General features: G+C 35.5%; 1 protein-coding gene across 1 annotated transcript; it reads right to left on the bottom strand.

Moving 5' to 3' along the window:
• Positions 1 to 231: 231 nt before the first annotated feature.
• Positions 232 to 10,922, bottom strand: LOC126815234 (insulin-degrading enzyme). The gene is made up of 7 exons (XM_050540794.1): positions 10,720 to 10,922; positions 7,440 to 7,624; positions 6,796 to 6,872; positions 4,686 to 4,712; positions 4,305 to 4,408; positions 3,835 to 4,008; positions 232 to 235 (listed from the first exon to the last, which is right to left on the bottom strand). Exons 1-7 carry the CDS (start codon positions 10,791 to 10,793, stop codon positions 232 to 234), a joined length of 645 nt encoding a protein of 214 aa, XP_050396751.1. The 5' UTR covers positions 10,794 to 10,922.
• Positions 10,923 to 23,318: the final 12,396 nt, after the last annotated feature.

Below are 23,318 nucleotides of genomic sequence, written 5' to 3'. Positions count from 1 at the left end.
GTAAAAATGAACAGGATAATTATGGAGATGTACGAACAACTTAAGGATATGTAATTAAACAGACTATGTTGCTTTTGAAGTATAATAAATAACATATTTAACCAGAACTCACCTTTACCCAAAACACACAGAGCCATAATGTTAGAAGAATAGTATTGTGAGTGAAATTTTAATAATTCATCCCTAACATCTGTTCCAGCTTCTTTAGGATTAGTTTCTAATGTTACTTTATTACCTATAAAGAAATTATGTTTGCTTGCAATATAGATGTATTATAATATGAGTATGTTATTAAATACCCTATTTACAAAAAATATTTTTGTGCTCAGCACACTGACAATAAAAAATACTTAATAGTATTAACTGTTACAATAACTTAAAGTCCCAAAATTAATAAATATAGACTTAAGAACGCATCTGCGCGAGGACCATGCAAAAGTTTGAAATAAACAATAACCCCGGGGGTCGGCAATTTTCAATCATACTTGGTCTATGGGGACCCCTAGGCGACAGAAATCACGCGATGCCGTGAACAAAATTTTAAATGACAACTTCCGGTATAACTGGAAATTGTGGTTTTTGATCAAAATTTGCCATATTTCGACCAACTGCCCAAATTTCGAAATGCTCCTACTCGAAATGTTGGGACCCTTAAATTTTGATACTGGTCAGGTATGATAGGCCAAGTGGTCGACTTAAAATCGTGCAGTCATTCGGGAATGAAAGTATCGTGTGGAATTTTCTGTGAGTTATCTTAAAGTGGTCATTTTACGTATGTTGAAAACTATGTCATCCTAAAACGTATGTAGCTGCTTCTTGGCAGGTCTGACGTAGAACTGCTGGGTGTGATAATGATGGGCATTCGTTCAAGTATATGTCAGAAGAAACAAATTAACCGGCACTAAACCCACTAGTCTGCTACAATATTCTGAAAATGTGCAAAAATCAGTATTTTCCATGCAATTCATCTTTTACTGATGACCGACGACTATCTTAATGACCATCGATTATCAACATTAGTACTATATTTTGTTATATGAGCGTTCCTCGTACCAAATATGTTATTTTGGTTAAAAATCATAAAAGTTTTTTTTTTGACAAAATCAGACTTTCACGATCATCGTAGGGAAGGGCGTAACTTGTGTATAATTTTGCAGAATCAGACAATGATTATTTTTCATTGTATTCAGTAGTTAGTAGCAGGGAAGTGTATAAATGTATGAGCTGGCACAGCAAGTTTTTATATCAGCACAATCTAACCAAAGCAGCGCTTTTTCACCAATGACCAACGCTTATTTTCAAATGACCACTGATCATCATCATGTTTCGGTATTTGAACATGCCTGTCAAATAGGGTATTTTGGTCAAAAATCATAACATTTTCGTTTCAAAATCAGACTTTCACGCTTACTGGTTAGCCGAAGGGAAGGTCATAAGTCATACATAATTTTGCAGTGATTAGACCACGGTTATTAAGATCTGTATTTAGGAGCATATCATCGTATAGATTTATGGGCTGCCATGACTATCATAAACTTGATATATCTATTATCCACATTCTCATGTAAGAAGAACCACAAGAAAATATATTTCTAAGTGTTCATGGAGAGGCATTTAATATCTGGCGATGTCCTTGTTTAGGAGATTGTCAAGCTTTCCATATTGAAATCTCCGAAGGGGAAGATGGTATAGATATCAGCAGGTTTCATGGCACTCCAGACGATCCAGGATAATTCTGACTGCACATGCCAGCCTCCGGCATATACCTATGTTCAAGCAGAAGTGTTCACTTACTTAGATTCTGACCTGCCTTCCTATGTTCTTAGTTTTGGGACCCCATTTTTGTAATGTTTTTGGCCTATATATGTCATCTTCTTCTTCAATAGATTTCAATATGTAATGTATGTTGTCTCCCGATTTTCAATAACTCTCCATTAAAACTTCCAAATGTTTCTATACACTGATAGACTTCGAAATACAAATGGGAATAAGCGCAGTTTAATTCCTAACATAGTTTTGACCAAATAACCAACCATGGAAGAAAAGGTGATAATCAGCGGTCATTTAAAGATAGTTGACAGTGAAGAGACACACCCGTCGAACAATGCCATACTTAACATCTCTATATATGTGTACATATGTAATTCTAACATTCCATCCATTGTTAATTTGAAAAATATAATGGTTATCAATTTTAGCATGTGTAGTCATGCTGATCATGTGTTTATGACTCAATGCCACTGGATCATCTACAATCGCCCCATCCCCACACACACGTCCTTAAACCCTGTTACACGCACGAAGATGTTTGTCTGGTTCTCCACGGAACATTTCCAGCCATGAGAATGTACTGGGGATGCTGCTGCGAACCCCCCGCAGCTATTGACAACATAGTGATCTTTCACCCGAGAGCTGAAATATGTTCATTTTATTACTAATCATATTCATATAAGATTTATACTGTGTAAATTTCATTGGATATTCGTGAAACTTGTCCCTTGATTAAGTCAAAAGTGGTCTAACACATGCGCTTTAGATCATAAGGTATGTCATAGAGTTAAGTGGCATGGTTTCCACGACAAGCTTGTAGGTAACATGGTCTAATGTTGTCTGTCCAATCTCACAGATTCTCTTTTCTCACACGCGAATTATTGAAATAAATCTGTATCATATTACCTAGTCTCAAAATTACCTAGTTTGTGTCGAGGGGACCTTAAACCTCATTTCTCTGTCAAGTCAAAATCATCCTTGATTACAACTGAATGGAATAAACTTTGTAAAGATTACCAAACATATGCATCACCAGATGTTTGTCTCAAAATGACCTACTTTGTGTCCAGTGGACTTTAACCCATTTTCCTTTTCTTCCTTTCAAGTCTAAATCATCCTTGCTAATGATTAAATGGAATATATTAAATTTGTAAAGACGTCCATACATATTCTTCATCATGGGATATTGATAAACAGGACAATTTATCCCAATTTTTGGTGTTTTTTAATTTATTTCTGCTTTTTTTATTTATATGCCTGTGCCGGTCATTTTTAGTTTTTATTTTGTTAGTAGGAAGGTTGCTAGTTGTGGGTAACATTCAACTTCGGTCCTAGTCCAAGCAAAGAACGAACTTGAGCCTCTCACAGTTTGGTTTTCATTAAATTCAATTATCAGAGCAAGTTTAGTATTTGGCCAGTACCAAGATATCATTGGCAGTAGAAACTTAAAACTCTGTGTGTAGGAGGGGCCAGGGTGGTCCTACTAATGCCCAAAATTTTGCTGTCCAAAACAATTATTGTCCGAATAACAGATCATACAAATTTAGTTCCAAATTAGCCCATTTTTTTAGTATTTTTCTATTAAAAATATATTTTTCAAATTTACCAGGTTGGTATCAACTGAATCAACCTAATATTTTGTGGGGATGTATCTGGGTCATAACCCATCTCACAGAAAAAAATTTGGTCCGAATCCCCGACCCAAGGGTTATCACCCTCTGCATGGTGCTCTCACAGACATGCTCTTAAAGACCATCTTTATTTATCTTAAACAAATAAAGTAATGATAAAGTAATAATTCTACTTGTTCATACAAAACCAGCAGACCAGCCCATTTTACATGAAGGTTTATTTCATACTGGCATGTCCCTAATTACATAATAACATCTGTGTTTACATTTAAAATATTAAATATTCTAACTTTTGATATATACAAGATATTTAATTAATGGGTTATATATCTACACTATGATAATAATATATTGTAACTGCATTATGTATATGCAAACATAAGAACAAAGATTTGAGAAATTATGCTTCGATTTTTTTTTTTCAAATATATACACACCTGTTCCAAATTTAGAGTAATCATGTTTAGGATTAGCAAGCGATTTCTCAAGTTGAAGAACTCTCCACGAGTCATTTTGTAGATTTTTGTCATTTTCAGAATTCACAGCGTTCACTTCTCTTTCTGTAGCTGATGGTGTGAAGAGTGGACAGCGAAAAAACTGGGAAAATCTTAAAACAGCATAATTTGAATAATATTTCAATCAGTATATCAACTATAATGTATTTAGCCATTTATTGTACAATCATCATTGAACAGTATCTACTACTGATTTTCAATTAATTCATGTATTTAGTCATTTATTGTACACTGACCATGCTACTGATTTCCCATTATATTCATGTATTTAGTCATGTATTGTACAATGATAATGAAATAGTATCTGCTACTGATTTCCAATTAAATTCATGTATTGATAAAGTAACAAAACTTGGTTCAATTATATAATAATTGACTATTTTCTCACCTATCTAAAGCTCCATGTAAATGGTCAGCAGCAATATCAAAGAAGAAATTAGTATTTTCAACAGATGTAAAGGCATTAGATGAACCACCATGTTCATTCAAAAACTGAAACAAACAAATTAAAACTAATATGTAAATCTGAGAAGAAAGTATAACAACAATATAGAGTTGAATCAATCGACTGAAACATGATAGGGATCACACCTTCACCAAGAGTAGTGGCTTGGAAAAAGTAAATCAGAGTTAGAGCTGTATGGATGAAAATGGTGACCAGGCCAACAGACAAAGCAATTCTTTCATAATTTTATTTCCAGACAATAAATTATCTTTTTCTTGCCATGAGGATATAGTGTAGTTATGATACTTGTATAAATATACAAACCTTGTTATATTCATTTTCTTCTGTATACTGCAAAAAAGGCAGATGAATAATGAACAAAAAGGAATGTACATATCACATTTCCACAGCTAAATGTATTTAATTTTGAAAAAGATGAATCAAATAAATTTGCAGAGAAACTGATATATGAAGTGAATATTCAAAATTTAAAGGACAGGTTTTGGATGTTCTAAAATTAGTTTATGTGTAGTTTAATACCATTTTCAATATTAAAGAGGCATTACGTAAGATTTAGATAAAAGAGTTGACAGTTCTCGCGATAATAGTTAAAGATAGGTTGCCAGGCAGCGAAACACACGCCCACAGCAGCTATATCGTCCGGGCAGTCAACAAGAGTTGTCACATATTTTTACTTTTTTCGATAATGAAACATTTATAATACATTAAAATCTGATTAAGTAACTCATTAAGTAATTATCAGAAAACCATTAGAATTTGTTTGGTTTTTATAAAGTTCTGCCCCATGCTAACGCTTAGTATACAAAACTTTTAACATCATGGATTTAGCTGTTCAAGTCATAAAGATTCATTGAAAATCAATATACTTGTTCGTCTCAAGACCTTAAACAATGTGTATAAATTTAAAGTCAATCGGATATTAACTTTGAGCTCTAGAGCGTCCACAAGATTTTTCAAAGTGATCAAGGGCCATAACTCTGGCAGTAATTATCGAAAATAACTGAAAATCAATAGGCTTCTTCGTCTCATGACCTTAAACACTGTGTATAAATTTAAAGTCAATCGGATATTAACTTTAGCCTCTAGAGCATCCACAAGATTTTTTGAAGTGATCAAGGGCCATAACTCTGGCTGTAATTATCGAAAATCATTGAAAATCAATAGGCTTCTTCGTCTCATGACCTTAAACACTATGTATAAAGTTAAAGTCAATCGGATATTAACTTTGACCTCTAGGGCTTCCAGAAGGTCTTTTGATCAAGGGCCATAACTCTGGCAGTAATTATCAAAAATCGCTGAAAATCAATAGGCTTCTTCGTCTCATGACCGTAAACATTGTGTATAAATTTAAAGTCAATCAGATACTAGCTTTAGCCTATAGAGCATCCACAAGCAATTGTGGACGCCGGACCGACAGACAGACCGACGGACGGACGGGGGCGACAACAATATACGACCACATTTCAATGTAGGCGTATAAAAACTAAATAACGAAAGGGGAATATCCTGAAAATTTCAGTTAAATTACTTCACTCTGAGTGGAACTGGGCTGTTTGGAGAATAGCGGAGTCGCGATTGTCATCGCTACTGTTGTTACAATAATAAACAAAGTCTTGATTATCCATCTTTTAATTTAATCATTAACTGCCAATTGTGTTTAAATCCATTGAAAATCTAGAACATTCGATGGCATTATATTATAGTCTTGACCATATTCCTGAAGCAATGGCCCGAGAAATCTCTCTCTGGCCATTGCTGGATTGGCCTCTGGATTGGCTTTTGAGGGAGTGTGTTTATTCTTCCCGTTCAAGCAACATGACAGCCCTTCATTTAATCTGGGGTCTTCCCTAAAATTTTGGACAGTGATTTAAGGTTTTAAAAACGGTGAAAGTATTGTTCGTGCCCAAACAGCCCAAACAGTATTGTTTACATTGTATCCGTGTTGATAGCCTCGTTTGTTACGCAATTATTTTTCTGCAATATTCTGCTATGCACTGGTTAATTTGGCATATTAAAATGACATAACGTTATGTAAACATATCTGGTCCAAATTGGAGCTCTGTTTAAAGGGCAATGATATTGTTATGCAGTTAGTTATTGGATGTTAAGCAGACTATTGACCAGACAAAATTTGGAGCAGAAACTTGCTTCCATTACAGCAGTGTTAAGTGGGATTAGCTCTAATCAAACAAATCACAGTGAGGAGTATGAGTCTTGGCAAGTAAATAAATGTCTTATTAATAATTTCATTTACGGTCTAAAGAAAGACTTCGCTCTTCCATAATCCATCTTTAATCAGCTTAGAGCTATGCAATAAAACACATTTGATTTTGCGGTGCAAATATAATAAATTAATTTATCATTTTATACAGAGCCAAATATCCAACACAAGTGTTGCTCAGTGGTGCTTTACCTTTTCTGTTCCTAAAAACAACATATGTTCACAGAAGTGAGCCAAGCCTTGTAGTTCCCAAGGATCCTTCATATGTCCTAAAAAAAAAAAATGTAAAGATAGGTTGCCAGTCAATGAAACATACACAGACAGCCGTCAAGTCCCTTGGAGCAGTCCACAGGGGTTGTCAGAAATATATTCTATTTTTGATAATGCGAGCATTTGCAAGGCACTAAAAACTGATAAAGAGTAGTGTTAGCAGTTATCAAAAATACTAAAAGTTGATTAGCTTCTGGCTCTTCCTGATGATTGCTAACATTTATTGTACAAATCAATGTGATTCTTCATCTCAATTAAAAAATAACTTTGTAAAAGTGATCAAGGGCAGTAACTCTGAAAGTAATCATTGTTTTGTATTGAAGTAGGCTACATCTTAACATACCGGTACAATTGTAGAACAGATTATATAATTCCCAGTTACAGAGTTAATCTGTAATGTAATTGATTAAATCAAAAATATGACAGATATTTACATTTGATACTGATTATCCCAAGTCCGATTATATCATGATTGCACCACTTGACAAAAATACAGAAAAGATGGCAAAATTATAATTATAAAGATAAGTTTTTCAAAAAAATAACTTTTGTAAGTATATACTAACCAATGTTGACATCCATTGCAGCAGATGCTTTATCTGTTTCAGGATCACTGACAAGTAAGACCTTCATTCCATTTGTTAATTCGAGACCCCTGTAAGTTCTTTTATCTTCTGCCGATCTACATATCTTATCACTATCACAGATCTGTTTTATATATTTAGCTGCCATACTAGATAAATACTGAACTCTAAAAAAGATTCCAGCTCAGTCATGTAAATCATAATATATATATACATGTATTTTCAAAAACAGCATTTAGTAATTGAACACATCAGAAAAATCTCTTATTTTTAATGGCAATTAATTCAAATTTTGTATTTTCAATTAGTCGCTTTCTCAAGCATATGCTGAATACCAATAATCATACTCCACCTATTGCTTTTCCTGACCAATTGAAAACATATAAATATCATTGAGACCACAGTGATAACTTGCTTAAGTGATCAAGATAAACAAAATTGAAAATAATTAATGGAAATCACTGAAATGCATGGCTGTACTTTAAGTGTAAGGCTTAGTAGAGTGAGAAGCAGTTCACCACTCAGATTCGCTATATACTGGTATTAATATTTACTACTGTCTGAACCATGGTAAATTTTAAACGAATTTCTTCGATTGTGAACAAACTACTGAATAATTGTTATTAAAAATTTGCCTATGTGTTTGAAATCACCTCCAGATGAATAAAATCCACTGCACAATTAAATATCCCAACAAAAAAAAAAGTTCCCTCTTGAAAAGTCAATGTTTTTGCTTGTATTTTCGACCATGTCCATCACAACATTACACATGTCAGATGATGAGCTAAACCATCCTAATATGTTGAAAGCGGAGAGAGAGAGAGAGAAATGGGGTTTGACATCCACTTGACACAAACTAGGTAATTTCAGGACTAACATATGGTTTAATTTTATTTCAATAATTCGCTTGCGCATAGGGTTCTTTAGCAGTTGGAGGCAACCGGAGAAAACCCACGTGGTTGAACATGCGACCCTACTCCTTGTTTATTTATAAATAAACTCTTTATTTATAAATAAACACACTTTATTTCACAATTTTAATTGATCATATTCCACAACGGGGTCAAATTCCAATGCTCTATGGTTATTAGTCCATTCTCAAAGTCTTATGATTACCACAAAAAATATGAAAAACAGCCACCGTTCTCAATAATTTCCATATGTAATTCACATTCCGACTGTTCATGTCAATAATATTCCTGATTAAATTACTTTGTTTTTTTTTATTCGACAGATACTGAAATCGAAACATTCTTGATAAGAGCAGTTCGGGACGTCTTAACATCGTTTATTGTCTTTATAAAAATGTATTTAAAACAAAACATCACTCATTAAAAGGGGCATCGCAGATTGCATGTATTATTGGATCTTGTGTGTTAATCGTGTAGACCGCGTTAAATTTTACCATTTTGACTACATCTGTGTAGCATACAATAACTTATATGGCACGGTACTTTGATTGGCTGAGGCATGATCGCGATCTACGAAATGCTATCATAAAATTCCATTCTCCATGGATTTCAAAATGGAGTTGCATTTGTGATTAATATATAGTTAATAACTGAGAGTACAATCGTATGGATACATTGCCCTGTGAATTTCAAAACGAAGCCGGTATTTTCAGAAATTAATTGTGTTACCGAGACACACGATTATAAAATTCTGAACAGTTTTTGCACAACGGAAATAATATTCAAAGAGAAATAGAAAGAAATGGAACTATCTTCCGACAATTAAACCTATGTGTGTTATGATTTGTTGATAATTTTGGGTATTTATACCTATTCAATGATTCAATGGCTATTAATTTTTCCGAGGCAAATGTAAAATATATCGGCAGATTGCCGAGGTTAATTGACAGGACTGCTTACGTTCATCAGGAAATATAAAAGATATTCAAGGGTGAGCTGCGACCCCCTTAACGAAATGATCTATCCCGATAAGTGACGTAATTAGCTTCCATTTTTGTATTTCTCGATGTCAATATTTGTAATTTCACAAGAGAGAACTTTTTTATTCGCTGGCATATTTAGTTATACAATGGATTTTATTTAACCGGAGGTAATTTCAACCACACAGGTAAGTTTATAATAACCAAAGTTAAGTAGTTTGCTCATAATCGAAGAAATTTCTGACGGTTCAGACATTAAGTACTAGTGTTAGGGTGACCCACCATAAATAAATATCTCCAAATATCTCGACAATTACGCCACAATATTTATATATATGCCAAGCCTCAAATCAGTTTCACACAATTATAGTCACTAAATAAACGATCATGTTGTACTTAATAAGCTATGACCATTAATCATCTATAAATAATAGACTGAAAACTGGTTCCAAGTTGCGTCCATAACACCCAGACACTTTTGAGTAAAATATAGGTTACGTGCCCTTGTTTTGAAATTAGTCTCGCTTAACCAGTCTATCGACCATTCTACGTCTGATTGACAGGTCGGGATAATCAAGACTACTTTTTTACGAAACATAACAGAAAGCTAGAACAAGAAATTGAATTTAGAAATAAGCACTTTAGACAACTCAACAATTGTTTTAAGAAACTTGTAAAAGTAAAATGAAACTACTGCTAGTATCATGTTCCTGCTAAAGAAAGTGATTCAGAGATAGTATTTGTACTAAACCAAAAGATGCCGCTCTTAACGGTACAGTTAATGATAAAGCAATTTAAAAAATAAAACAAACGTAATTACTAAAGCTGCTGTAATAGCCAAGAAGCTAAATTTTACTGCTATTCAAAATCGTCAACAATAGATTTTTTACGGCTGTAATAGTTGATATATTTGTAGAGAATTGCACGTGCCATGGCTATTTATCGACTCAAAGCGAGTGCGGGGTAGTCAGAAATCAGTTCGAGACACGCAACTGAAGTGTGCACATTTAGCCGTGTCGAGACCAACTTTCTGTAAAGTGCACGGGTCATCCTACTAGTGTAGGCCTATTGCACATGCCGCACATGGAGTGAAAATTCAGATTATAAATATAAATTGGTTAAGACGAAGTTTTGAAACAAATTTTGGGAAAGCTAGAGATTTAGTTATTCCAGTTAAGCATTGTAACTTTCTTGATTGTAAGAACAAAATCATCATTATTTTGACAAATTTCTATCTAGTCATTCAAGAGCATGATAATCTCTAGTTACTTTAATAATAGTAATGTATGACTAGAGAGCAGATGCGATACATGTTTATACTAAACAAAGTAACTAGATAATCTCGACTATCAAGCATTCATCACTACTCACTTTCGCTCGGATAAGAAATTACTATTATGAACACAGATTTTTCTACTATTTCTCACAAATGTTACTAGACGCATAAATAAACCAATGTCCCTCGTCTCAAGAGTATAAAAATAATGGTTTCTATCGTCTTTTAACGTTTATTTGTCAACTTCGACAAGCAGCAGCCATTTCCATTTTTTTCTTCTTGAGTACCGTAAGAATCACCCCCCTTTAAATTGATATTTTTACGATTATCCAGTAAACAAGATAAACCGTCTTGCCAAATCTGTTTCACAGAGCCAGAGGATTACTAAAGTCTTCTAATATAGCTGTAAAGGATGACTACCTTCAACCCGTGACTTTTCATCACGCGGTGTCAATCATTGGCTCAATGGCGCGTGCATTCATAAGACCTTACTGTTTCGGGCGGAATGGAGACTTTTACCCGTTTTAATACCCATTTGCACTAACATAGGAAATAATCTTTAGGCTGCCTACAAATACGTCAAACGTCTTTATTTATTTTTCTAATACATAAAAAAATGTTTTAGAATTTAATTTGTCGGAGGAAAAAAGTTTTTTATGTCATCCTTATCAGTGATTGTCGCGGCCTAGCGAAATTCACTGCTGATCAGTCGCGGCCTAGCGAACCGAACTCAAAGTTTTAAATTACCACGGGTTATCCGTAGCCTATAGTTAATTTTTAAGGGACGGATGCAGTTATATATTGGGGCGGGGGTTCATTTATTATTCTGTCCCTGTAAATGAAACGTGTTTGAGTTATTTTTATAGGCCCACATTTTCGCCCCTGTCCGTCCGTCCACAATTGTTTGTGAACACTCTCGAGGTCACAATTTTTATCCGATTTCAACGAAACTTGAAATATAGGTTTATCACCCTAAGATCTCGGTTCCTTTCGATATTGGCATGTATCGGACTGTAACTTCATGGATTATGGATGGCCCTTGATTTGTACGAAAAATCACGTTTTTAGCTTGTGGAAACTGTAGAGGTCTCAATTGTTATCCGATTTGGTTTAAATTTGAAATATATGTTTATAACCCACAGATCTCGGTTCCTTTCGATATTTGCGCATATCGGACCATAAATTCCTGAATTATGGCCCCTGATTGTACGAAAAATCGCGTTTTTAGCTTGTGGACCCTATCGAGTTCATAATTTTTATCCGATTTAAAAAAAACGTTTTAGTATATCACCGTTACACCATAAGGATGGCAGAGTTCGAATTTCGTGATTTTGTTGCAACTTGAAATGTAAGTTTATAACCCAAAGATCTCAATTCCTTTCGATATTCGGGCATATCGGACCGTAACTTCTGATTTTGATGAAACCTCAAACATGTGTTTTTGTCCCAAAGATCTCGGTTCCTTTCGATATTCGTGAATATCGAATCGTAACTTCTTGAATTATGGCCCCTGATTGTACGCAAAATCGCGTTTTTAGCTTGTGGACCCTATAGCAGTCGTAATTCTTATCCGATTTAAAAAAAAAAACGTTTGAATATATCACCATTACACCCTAAGGATGGTTGAATTAGAATTTCGTAAAAATCGAACCAAAACTGACAGACAAAATGGCCACGCCTCGTAGTCAAATAGCGTAAAAATATGGTATCAATGTTGTGGACCCTCTAGAGGTCACAACTGTCTTTTGATTTTAATAAAAATTTAAAATTAAAGTTTATAACCCAAAGATCTTGGTTCCTTTCGATATTCGGTCATATCGGATAGTAAATTCCAGAATTATGGCCCCTGATTGTACGAAAAAATCGCGTTTTTAGCTTTACGAAGGTTGTCGACCCTCTAGAAGTCACAATTTTTATCCGATTCTGATGAAACTTAAACATATCTTTATATCCCAAAGATCTCAGTCCCTTTTGATATTTGCGCATTTCAGACCATAACTTTCTGGAGTATTGCCCCTGATTGTACAAAAAATCCCGTTTGTTTTTAGCTTGTTCTCTATCCATCTCTTGCAAAATCTGGGCGTATCCTGCCTGGCAGCCGCTGGTTTCGTTGGGAAAAGGTAAAGATGGTTTCGCAACTGTACTGATGTCTTCCGCCTAGCACAATATTGCAGCTAGGGGAGAGGCAGCTGATGAAAATGAATCATTGAATGTTATTTTCGGGCCCAGATATGCGCCACAACTACAAACTACAAGTCAATATTGACGGTCCAATTTTTCAAAATTATCTCTTACCTAAATATCTTCGTACGCCCCGAGGGGCTAATTCATACGGCCATTTTATTGAGTTTTTATAACAATTTAGCTATACCCCCAACAGGTTGTCAACTAAGTCCATGTAAAAAAAAAAAAAAATACCCCCCCCCCCTCAATTCCAAAATACCCTATCCGCCGGTGGCTACGTGTAGTATTACGAGAACACCAAAAAAAAGATACATACCGTACATGAAGAATTGGGATATTGCAAGTTTACATAGGGAATTGACAAATAAATCGACGAGAACATTATTGTAAATAGTCTTAATCCCAAGGAATGTTTCTATTGCAGTAGAGGCACATCTGTGCTTGCGCCTGCATTTGCTAGGCCTACTATCACTTTTAGGATATACCCCTTTCTTGATCGGAACTGAGCTAATCGTCTGGATATTCGTTTTGGTCGATTTAAAAAAAAAAATGGATGTAAATTTAACAAACATGGGTCACCCCGTGTAGTGAATATCGGTTGCCCGTTTTAGCGTTATACTAAAGAACAGATATATATATATTTTCCATACATCTTCACCCCCCCCCCCCAATATTACAAGGCTTATGTAAGATTACATCAAACGTAATGTAGAAATACAACCATGTCAGTTTACAAAATGTGCACGCCAATGTGTACACGGGATCTCGGTTTTTCGTACCATCCAAACGACTAGGCACCTGTCCGTGTCAGGTCCTCCGTCCTGCATCACTGACAAGGGGGAACCTCGCCGGAAAATCTGGATGAACTTTAACGGTCAATGCAGAGATCCAACACCCGACCTCCACTATAGCGAGCCAGCGTCTTACCCTCTTAGCCATCGTGACCCCTTCAAGTTGCGTTAAAATCAGATAAGAATTGTGACATTGTGTAGTGTCCACAAACAAATTGTGGACGGACAGGGGCATATAAAATCATTGACATGATATACGACCGTAAGATTAGATAAAGAGCTGACAGTTCTCGTTATAATTGTTAAACCAGCGGCTGCCAGGCAGAATACGCCCACATTTTCGAGAGATGGATAGAGAACAAGTTAAAAAGAAAGTGATTTTTCCTACAATCAAGGGCCATAATTCAGGAAATTACAATTCGATATGCGCATATATCGAAAGGAACTGAGATCTTTGTGTTATAAACTTACATTTCAAGTTTCAACAAAATCGGATAAAAATTGTGACCTCTATAGGGTCCACAACCTTGATATACCATATTTTTACGCTATTTGAGAACGAACGGCGGCCATTTTGTCTGTCAATTTTGGGGCGATTTTCACAAAATTTAAACTCAACTGTCCTTAGGGTGGAACGGTAATATAATAATACGGTTTTTTAAATCGGATAAAAATTATGACCTCTAATGGGTCCACAAGCTAAAAACATGATTTTTCGTACAATCAGGGGCCATAATTCAGGAAGTTACGGTCCGATATGGGCAAATATTGAAAGGAATCGAGATCGTTGGGTTATAAACTTATATTTCAAGTTTCAACAAAATCGGATAAAAATTATGACCTCTATAGGGTCCACAACGGCGGCCATTTTGTCTGTCAATTTTGGGGCGATTTTCACGAAATTCGAATTCAGTCGTCCCTAGGGTGTAACGGTGATATAATAATACATTTTTTTGAATCGGGTAAAGATTATGACTTCTATAGGGTCCACAAGCTAAAAACGTGATTTTTCGTACAATCAGGGGTCATAATTCAGGAAGTTACGGTCCGATATGCACGAATAGCGAAAGGAACTGAGATCTTTGTGTTATAAACTTACATTTCAAGTTTCAACAAAATCGGATAAAAATTGTGACCCCTATAGGGTCCACAACCTTGATATACCATATTCTTACGCTATTTGGGAACGAATGGCGGCCATTTTGTCTGTCAATTTTGGGCCGATTTTCACGAAATTCGAACTCAGTCATCCTTAGGGTGTAACGGTGATATAACAGAACGGTTTTTTAAATCGGATAAAAATTACGACTTCTATAGGGTCCACAAGCTAAAAGCGTGATGTTTCGTACAATCAGGGGCCATAATTCAGGAAGTTACGGTCCGATATGCACGAATATCGATAGGAACCGAGATCTTTGGGTTATAAACTTACATTTCAAGTTTCAACAAAATCGGATAAAAATTGTGACCCCTATAGGATCCACAACCTTGATATACCATATTTTTACGCTATCTGTCAATTTTGGGCCGATTTTCACAAAATTTAAACTCAACTGTCCTTAGGGTGTAACGGTGATATAATAGAACGGTTTTTTAAATCGGATAAAAATTATGACTTCTATAGGGTCCACAAGCTAAAAACGTGATTTTTCGTACAATCAGGGGCCATAATTCAGGAAGTTACTGTCCGATATGCGCAAATATCGAAAGGAACTGAGATCTTTGGGTTATAAACTTACATTTCAAGTTTCAACAAAATCGGATAGACATTGTGACCTCTATAGGGTCCACAAGCTAAAAACGTGACTTTTCGTACAAACAGGGGCCATAATCCATGAAGTTTCGATCCGATACATGCCAATATCGAAAGCAGCCGAGATCTTTTGGGGATAAACCTATATTTCAAGTTTCGTCGAAATCGGATAAGAATTGTGACCTGTAGAGAGTCCACAAACAATTGTGGACGGACGGACGGACGTCCGGATGGACACGGGCGACGGCATAATACGTCCACATGAAAATGTGGGCGTATAAAAATTGTGACCTCTATAGGGTCCACAACCTTGATATACCATATTTTTACGGTATTTGAGAACGAACGGCGGCCATTTTGTCTGTCAATTTTAGGCCGATTTTCACGAAATTCGAACTAAGTCGTCCTTATGGTGTAACGGTGATATAATAAAACGGTTTTTTAAATCGGATAAAAATTATGACCTCTATGGGGTTCACAAGCTAAAAACGCGATTTTTCGTACAATCAGGGGCCATAATTCAGGAAGTTACGGTCCGATATGCGCGAATTTCGAAAGGAACCGAGATCTTTGGGTTATAAACATACATTTCAAGATTCAACAAAATCGGATAAAAATTGTGACCTCTATAGGGTCCACAAGCCAAAAACGTGATTTTTCGTACAAACATGTATCGATCCGATACATGCCAATATCGAAAGCAGTCGAGATCTTTTGAAGATACACCTATATTTCAAGTTTCGTTAAAATCAAATAAGAATTGTGACTTGTAGAGTGTCCACAAACAAATTGTGGACGGACGGACGAACAGACAGATGTTTAAACCTGTTAACTTATGAAAGCCGTGCTATAAATATAACTTACATTTACTCGTTTCTGTTTTTACTGTAATTTCTAATGAGTGATGTTCGGCGAAATACGTCAGAAGTCTAAATCGAATGTCAATCTCTAGCGTCTGGTTATTCCAGTCTACACTGATAGTATTTATTGCGCTTTCTCTCCAAATAAGAATATGGCGTCACCGTTTGACATAACTTGTGGAATATGTCTAGCCTCGTTCTTCGAGTCCCTGTTGCAAATAGCGTTGAAACGCATTATTGTATACGATTCGTGTACAAATGGTAAAATGATTATTTTGTCTTAAATATTGGATATCAGAAGCCCATCTTTTCCAGGTAAGATCACAACATCAAAGTTGATTTAAATTGACAAATAATTCGTGTTTTCAATGTCGAAGACTTTGGATGATACTGATTTAGAGACTTAGCTACTTTAAGTCATGTATTTAAAACAAAAATATTTATATCGTAAATTATGTGTTTATCTCGCAATATGCCATATCTTAATCATGAAAATTAAGCTTTGTAGTCTTGAGGTATATTATACGCCACATTTTCACGTGGACGTATATTGTCGTCTGCCCTGTCCGTCCGTCCACAATTTGTTTGTGGACACTCTAAGGGTCACAATTTTTATCCGATTTTGACGAAACCTGAAATATAGGTTATAGGTTTATCTCCCAAAGATCTCAGTTCCTTTCGATATTGACATGTATTAGATCGTAACTTCATGGATTATGGCCCCTGATTACGATAAATCACGTTTTTAGCTTGTGGACACACTAGAGGTCACAATTTTATCTGATTTTGATGAAACTTGAAATTTATTTTTATTACCCAAAGATCTCGGTTCCTTTCGATATCCGTGCATATTACACCGTAACTCCACAGATTATGGCCCCTGATTGAACGAAAAATCGCGTTTTTAGCGTGTGGTCCCTCTAGAGGTCACAATTTTTATCCGATTTAAAAAAACAAAAACGGTCAAATCACCGCTACGCCATAATGATGGTTGAGTTCGAATTTCGTAAAAAACGGACCGAAACATGCCGGACAAAATCGCCGCTCCATGTACACAAACAGTGTTAGAGTATGTATAATCAAGGCTGTGGATCCTCTAGAGGTCACAATTTTGATCCGATGTTGATGAAACTTGAAACATGTGTTATATCCCAAAGATCTCGGTTCTTCTCGATATTCGCGCATATCTGACCGTAAGTTCCTGGATTATGCCCCCCCCCCCCTGATTATAAGAGAAAATCGCGATTTTACTTGTGGGCCCCCTATAGATAAGATAAGATTTTATTGTATCATTGCCTCTACCAAGGACAACATACACAGTTTAAACAAAAGTTGATCATACAATTATAACATAACATCTGGGGTGATCCTTTATGGATGTAATGTGATATAATAAGTCTATAAGCATCAAAAGATGGTCGATATAATGAGAATCATTATAGAGCTAAAACGAAAATTATCTAGACTAGTCTGGAAAGTAAACAAACTATTTCTACCGTAAGTATTGGTATAATAAACATATTATATTGAACAGGGGTGTTGGTTAACAGGTAACTCTGATGCTCTTTCTTGGAGACACTTATAGGCCTATATATAATTATATGAAGCAACCTGACTAGCAATTTCGTTTGGAGGATTTAAAACATTAATCATATTGCACGAGATGTGCTGATTGCTTTTGAAAATTGGCGTAAATTTTGAATTTCTAAGATTGTTATATTTATTACAGTCAAATATGAAATGGTAATCGTCTTCTATTTGATTATTATTACATTATTTACATAAACGTACATGTGACAGAATATTTTTATAACGACCACGCTCTATCTCGAGATGGTGTTTACTATTATGGCGGGGTAAAGTGGAGGGCAAATCGTAATCAGTTTGGGTTCCAGCCCCGAGGACCTCTGTAAACTTTGCTTTTTGGTGATGACTTAATTTCCGAGCTTGAAAAGGACGCTTGTGTGTTTATCATGGCCTCTCATATTGGAAGATAACATTAATGGCTTGTGTGTTGATCGACGGTTGTGCATATCTCTTGGTCAGGAAAGTTGTAGGCACCATCGCCATTGTAAATCATTTGACAGGCCCGAGTGAACGGGTCGACCCATGATTGGTCAGCAATGTATCAGATTCCATACCGGGGGGTGGGGATGAAAAAACTGTTGTAGTGTTACATAATCAGATTATTTCAACTTACTTATCCTGTGGAAATACAGCTATATAGGAGATATTTTGAAATTCATAGGCACTGCATGTTTCAACATTTTAGATTTGACCACAATTTGGCACTTATGAAACTATGTTAACAGAGAAAAACTGTGTGGTTTTCGATTAAAGTGTTAAAAGTCTAATATTGCATCATGATTAGTGTTTTAAAGTATTTTCGTGTTTGATTTATAATGAATTCATCTCATCTTTTTGAAGAATGCATTTATGTTCAAAAATAAAAATGTTCTGTGGAATTCAAAATTCGTGTGCTTTTAAATTATCAGATTCCAAACTGGGGGGTAGGGATGAAAAAGCTGTTGTAGTGTTACATAATCAGATTATTTCAACTTACTTATCCTATGGAAATACAGCTATATAGGAGATATTTTAAAATTGATAGGCACTGCATGTTTCAACATTTTAGATTTGACCACAATTTGGCACTTGAAACTACGTTAACAGAGAAAAACTGTGTGGTTTTCGATGAAAGTGTTAAAAAGTCTAATATTGCATCATGATTACTGTTTTAAAGTATTTTCGTGTTTGATTTATATTGAATTTATCTCATCTTTTTACAGAATGCATTTATGTTCAAAAATAAAAATGTTCTGTTTAATTCAAAATTCATGTGCTTTTAAATTTCTGTCTGAAATTCCGCAGTTTTCTGATGTATTATAGTGTTTGCAGAATGCCGCACAGCTCATCTGAAAATGCATAGATTTTCATATTCTTTGGCCAGGGAATTGCATATATGTTTGTTTATTAGATAACAACAGATTTGTTTAAACTGCAGAAACATGTGAGGTATATAGGACTAAGACTAGTAATTATTTCCCCTTATTTCATGGTAGTGCGAGTTATAAATAGACAATTTTTCCCATAATTTTTTTCTCCCCTCTTCCTGCATTTTTGGGTTGACTTTTTGGTCTAGAATTGGAGAAAAGGGATCAAATTTGCAATTTCATAGCAGTTTTGGGTAATACTGATGATATTACAGCGGAGGGATAGGGGTGTAAAGTGTCTTTCTGCAGAGCAATCATTGTGTCGGAAGTGAGATTTTCACCCCTGTCAACTTCAAATCCGTGTAGCAAAAAATCTAAACGGTCAACCCCCTACAAAATTATGATGAGGAGATTGCCAAATGTTGTCCCCATTGTGCCTATAAAGATTGGAACCAACGGAATGTTGAGCAAAATGCTACAGCCTGTGATGTTACAGTCATTTAACATTGAAGTCAATGGGCAAATAATTGCTAGTCTGAGTCCAGATGGACCCAGACTACACACTGATCCGCAGTGAATATTTGCTTGGCCGCGACAATCACTGATAAGGATGACATTGATGCGGCTTAATGAACTAGAAATATTAATTTTTTTCCTGCGACAAATTAAATTCTAAAACATTTTTTGTATATATTGGAAAAATAAATAAAGGCGTTTTGTAACCGGTAGCCGTAGCTATCTTAATTATTTGTATTTCGTTTTCCGGAAAAGCGCTCCGTAGTTCTATATTTAGACTATGGGTGTAAGTCTTTGGTACCTATCGCTACTCTAGTAAAATCTATCGTTTTCTCGGCACAGTCATCGCCTGTTTAATATTTTGATATTTTTATATTGTGTAAGAGTATATATTTCTAATTGAGCATGCTGCCTATGTTTTTATTATTGTTAATTGTGTCTGCCGACTGTATTTTCAAGCAAGAACTTTACTATGTATTTATATGTACTTTCACTTAGTTTGTTATAATATTAAGCGGGCAGAATTTGTAAGTAAACATTTTTGATGGGAACTTATATGTATCTGGTAGATAAATTATCTAGCTATCCGTGCCTATCCTTAGTTTTGTGGTGCCTACTTTGTGTCAAAAGTTCTGCATATTTTTTGGATAGTACCCGTGTCTGGATTTTAGATTCCATGCCGACTTGTCCAAGGGAGATAATATTAGCTTCTTGTATATCAAGAATTTATTAATTAGTAGGCATGTTTAATTTAAGTCTTATTTAGTATATTTTATCCTTTAAAATTATTATTTATGCATGTTGTAAGCCATTTGTCATGTTGGTTTAGTTGAGGCATGGGTTCTTTTATTTATTTTGTGTCTGTTAGTTTAGGATTTCACCCCACCTTTTATTACTAGGTGGATGAATAAGTTGAGTCTCATTGCCTCCATGCATTAGCCTTTTGTCTTCTAGACTGGATATTAACATCCTGGCTCAAGAAGTGTTATATTTAGCCTTTGCGTCTCTGACTGGATAGTAATATCCTGGCTCAAGAAGTGTTTTAAGAAAGTGTTTTTTAACAGTGTTTGATCGAACTGTTTTTATGTATATTTAGCCTTTTCGTTGTGAAAACTGGATATTATTATCCTGGCTCAAGGAAGTGTTTTATTTATATTTAGTCTTTATGTCTGGTAGTAGAAAGTGTTTTTAGAAGTGTTTTGTAAGTAATTATTAATATTACATAGTTAGAGACGACCACAAATCGTCCCGAAGCCACGTAATTTCGGATACCCGAATTTGACCTTGCTATCCCCAACCGAAAATTATATGTATCATATATGTTTCTAATTTTTATTAAAACCTTTATAAGTTCCTGTTGTTTCAGTGTCTATTAATTTATTAGACTAACAGTGAGCGGGTAACAGTTTGACGTATTTGTAGTTAAAAATTATTTCCGATTTAGTGTAAATGGGTATTAAAATGACTAAAATGCAGCATTCTCTCCGAAGCAGTTATGTCTTATGTAAACAATGCACGCGCCATTCAGCCAATGATTCACACCGGGTGCTGTGACAGCACGTGTTAAGGCAGTCATCTATGATGACAGAGATATTATACGAGACTCGTAATTCTCTGTGAAACAGATTGCCCAGACTAGTGTAGCCATGTGGAAACTAACTTATATTTTTCCACAATTTATTTTTTTTACAAAAAGTATAATGATACTGCAAATATTATATCACTTTTTGTTTCGTTTCGGAATATATGTCAGTGGTTACGAAATATCACCGAAAGTTGAAACCGCATGGTTCTCTTCCATTTTGACAATAAAATTCGATAACCGCTCACTCTCTGTCTCTAATATTTTCAGGTAGATATCATTTAATTCTATATGCTTTGCTAAATAACCGTTATTATCATGTAGAATAATTACCTTATCTATCATGTATGCATTAATTGGAGGATGTTACATCCTTTTCTATTGGTAAATTGTATTTTAGAGTGATGGCCATTCCGCTGACCAGGAATTCACTGGGTCACATGACCACGCATTTAAGAATTTGCATGTTTCTAGGGGCACGTCAGTAATAATTATCTTATATCTACTCATACTGCAAAGGTTAAATTGAGTATACATATCTCCTGTTCTTTTATTTGTCCGTTTAGCAACTAATTGTCGTTTAATTGTGAACGTTGGACAATCCAAGGAAACATTGCATTGTTTCAATCATAGATTGTGATTAAAGGGGAATAACTCTCTTTTTGGAACCCTTGTAAAATTCAATGTTAAAGGCCTTAGAAAGGTTTGGGATTTTGTCCAGATGAGTGCTTGCCAAGAACCAAATCATTATTAAAACATTTGTATAAATGTTTATGTATTTGTTCATAATTACATCTATGAATATTCAATCATGTCATATGTAACCTAAATGGCATGGTTCTCTTCCATTTTGACAATAAAATTCGATAACCGCTCACTCTCTGTCTCTAATATTTTCAGGCCTATGACCAGCTAGACCAATTGTGATGTGGGGCCAGGGTCGTGAGTTCCACTGACCAAGCCATCGAGTCAGCCCAGTCAAGAGCATTAGTCCGTTCGTGACATATCTTGCAACCACCTCAATTAACTTGAGCAAGACGTGTTACATATTTTGGAGGTTCTACCGAGACTAACACAGCACTGGTTCATCGATGGGGAAGCACGACCCTATGGTAAACAGATTGGTATAAAGCTGAACTGATAGTGACACTGTAAAAAACCAAAACAAACCAAAAACGCAGCCATGGCAGATCAGGGTCCAGCACCCGACCCAGACCTAGAGTTGGATGTCGATCCAGAGCCTGACAATAACGAAGCTAACAACATTGAAGTAGACCAAAGGGTCGGGAGTACAACAAAAATGTCAACTAAAGTTGACTTGTACTTGAAAGAATTCAGGATACAAGGCAGCATTAGTGATAGAAATGAGGTTAGTTACATCAATTTGGTCCGTCAGATCGAAACCGGTTGAGGCCGAGGGTATGCCGAAGTAGAGGTGGTGGATGCCATTATTCGGGCCATACTAGCGGGAACACACCTCCGTAACTATTTTGATGGTTTCCCTGACATAAAGATTACAGATGTCCGGGGTATACTGAGAGCCCACTTCTTTGAAATAACAGCAACCGAGTTGTTTCAGGAATTGAGCAATGCTGTACAGTTTGAAAATGAAGAACCACAAGACTTTCTTTTGCGTTGCATGGATCTTCGACAAAAGATAACTTTCGCATCGAAAGAAAAGGACACGGTTGATTATAGCGATTCATTAGTAAACAACATATTTAGAAGAACTCTTCTCACAGGTTTCAGATCAGAACAGGTGAGAGTCGAAATCAACTCGATTTTGGTGGATGGAATCACTGACGAAATTCTTATCCAAAAACTGATTGCTGTAAATCAACGAATCAAGGAGAGGGATCGTAAACTGACAAGGTGGCTCTTGCTTCTGTCCAGCCAAGTCCAGAACAAACCTCAAAGCCCCCAACGGAAATCCAACAGTTACGTGAGGAAATGAAAGAACTGAAGTTGATGTTGTTGAACAGTCAAGGAAATCCACGATCACGACGTCGTGTTTGTAAGAACTGCGAACAAGCCGAAAAAACATACTGTTCTCATTGTTATTTTTGCGGTTCGGA

This window comes from Patella vulgata, chromosome 3, assembly GCF_932274485.2.
Source record: "Patella vulgata chromosome 3, xgPatVulg1.2, whole genome shotgun sequence".
Lineage (NCBI taxonomy): Eukaryota > Metazoa > Mollusca > Gastropoda > Patellidae > Patella > Patella vulgata.
The sequence above is the reverse complement of the archived record's forward strand: the minus strand, read 5'-3'. Positions and strand labels throughout refer to the sequence as shown.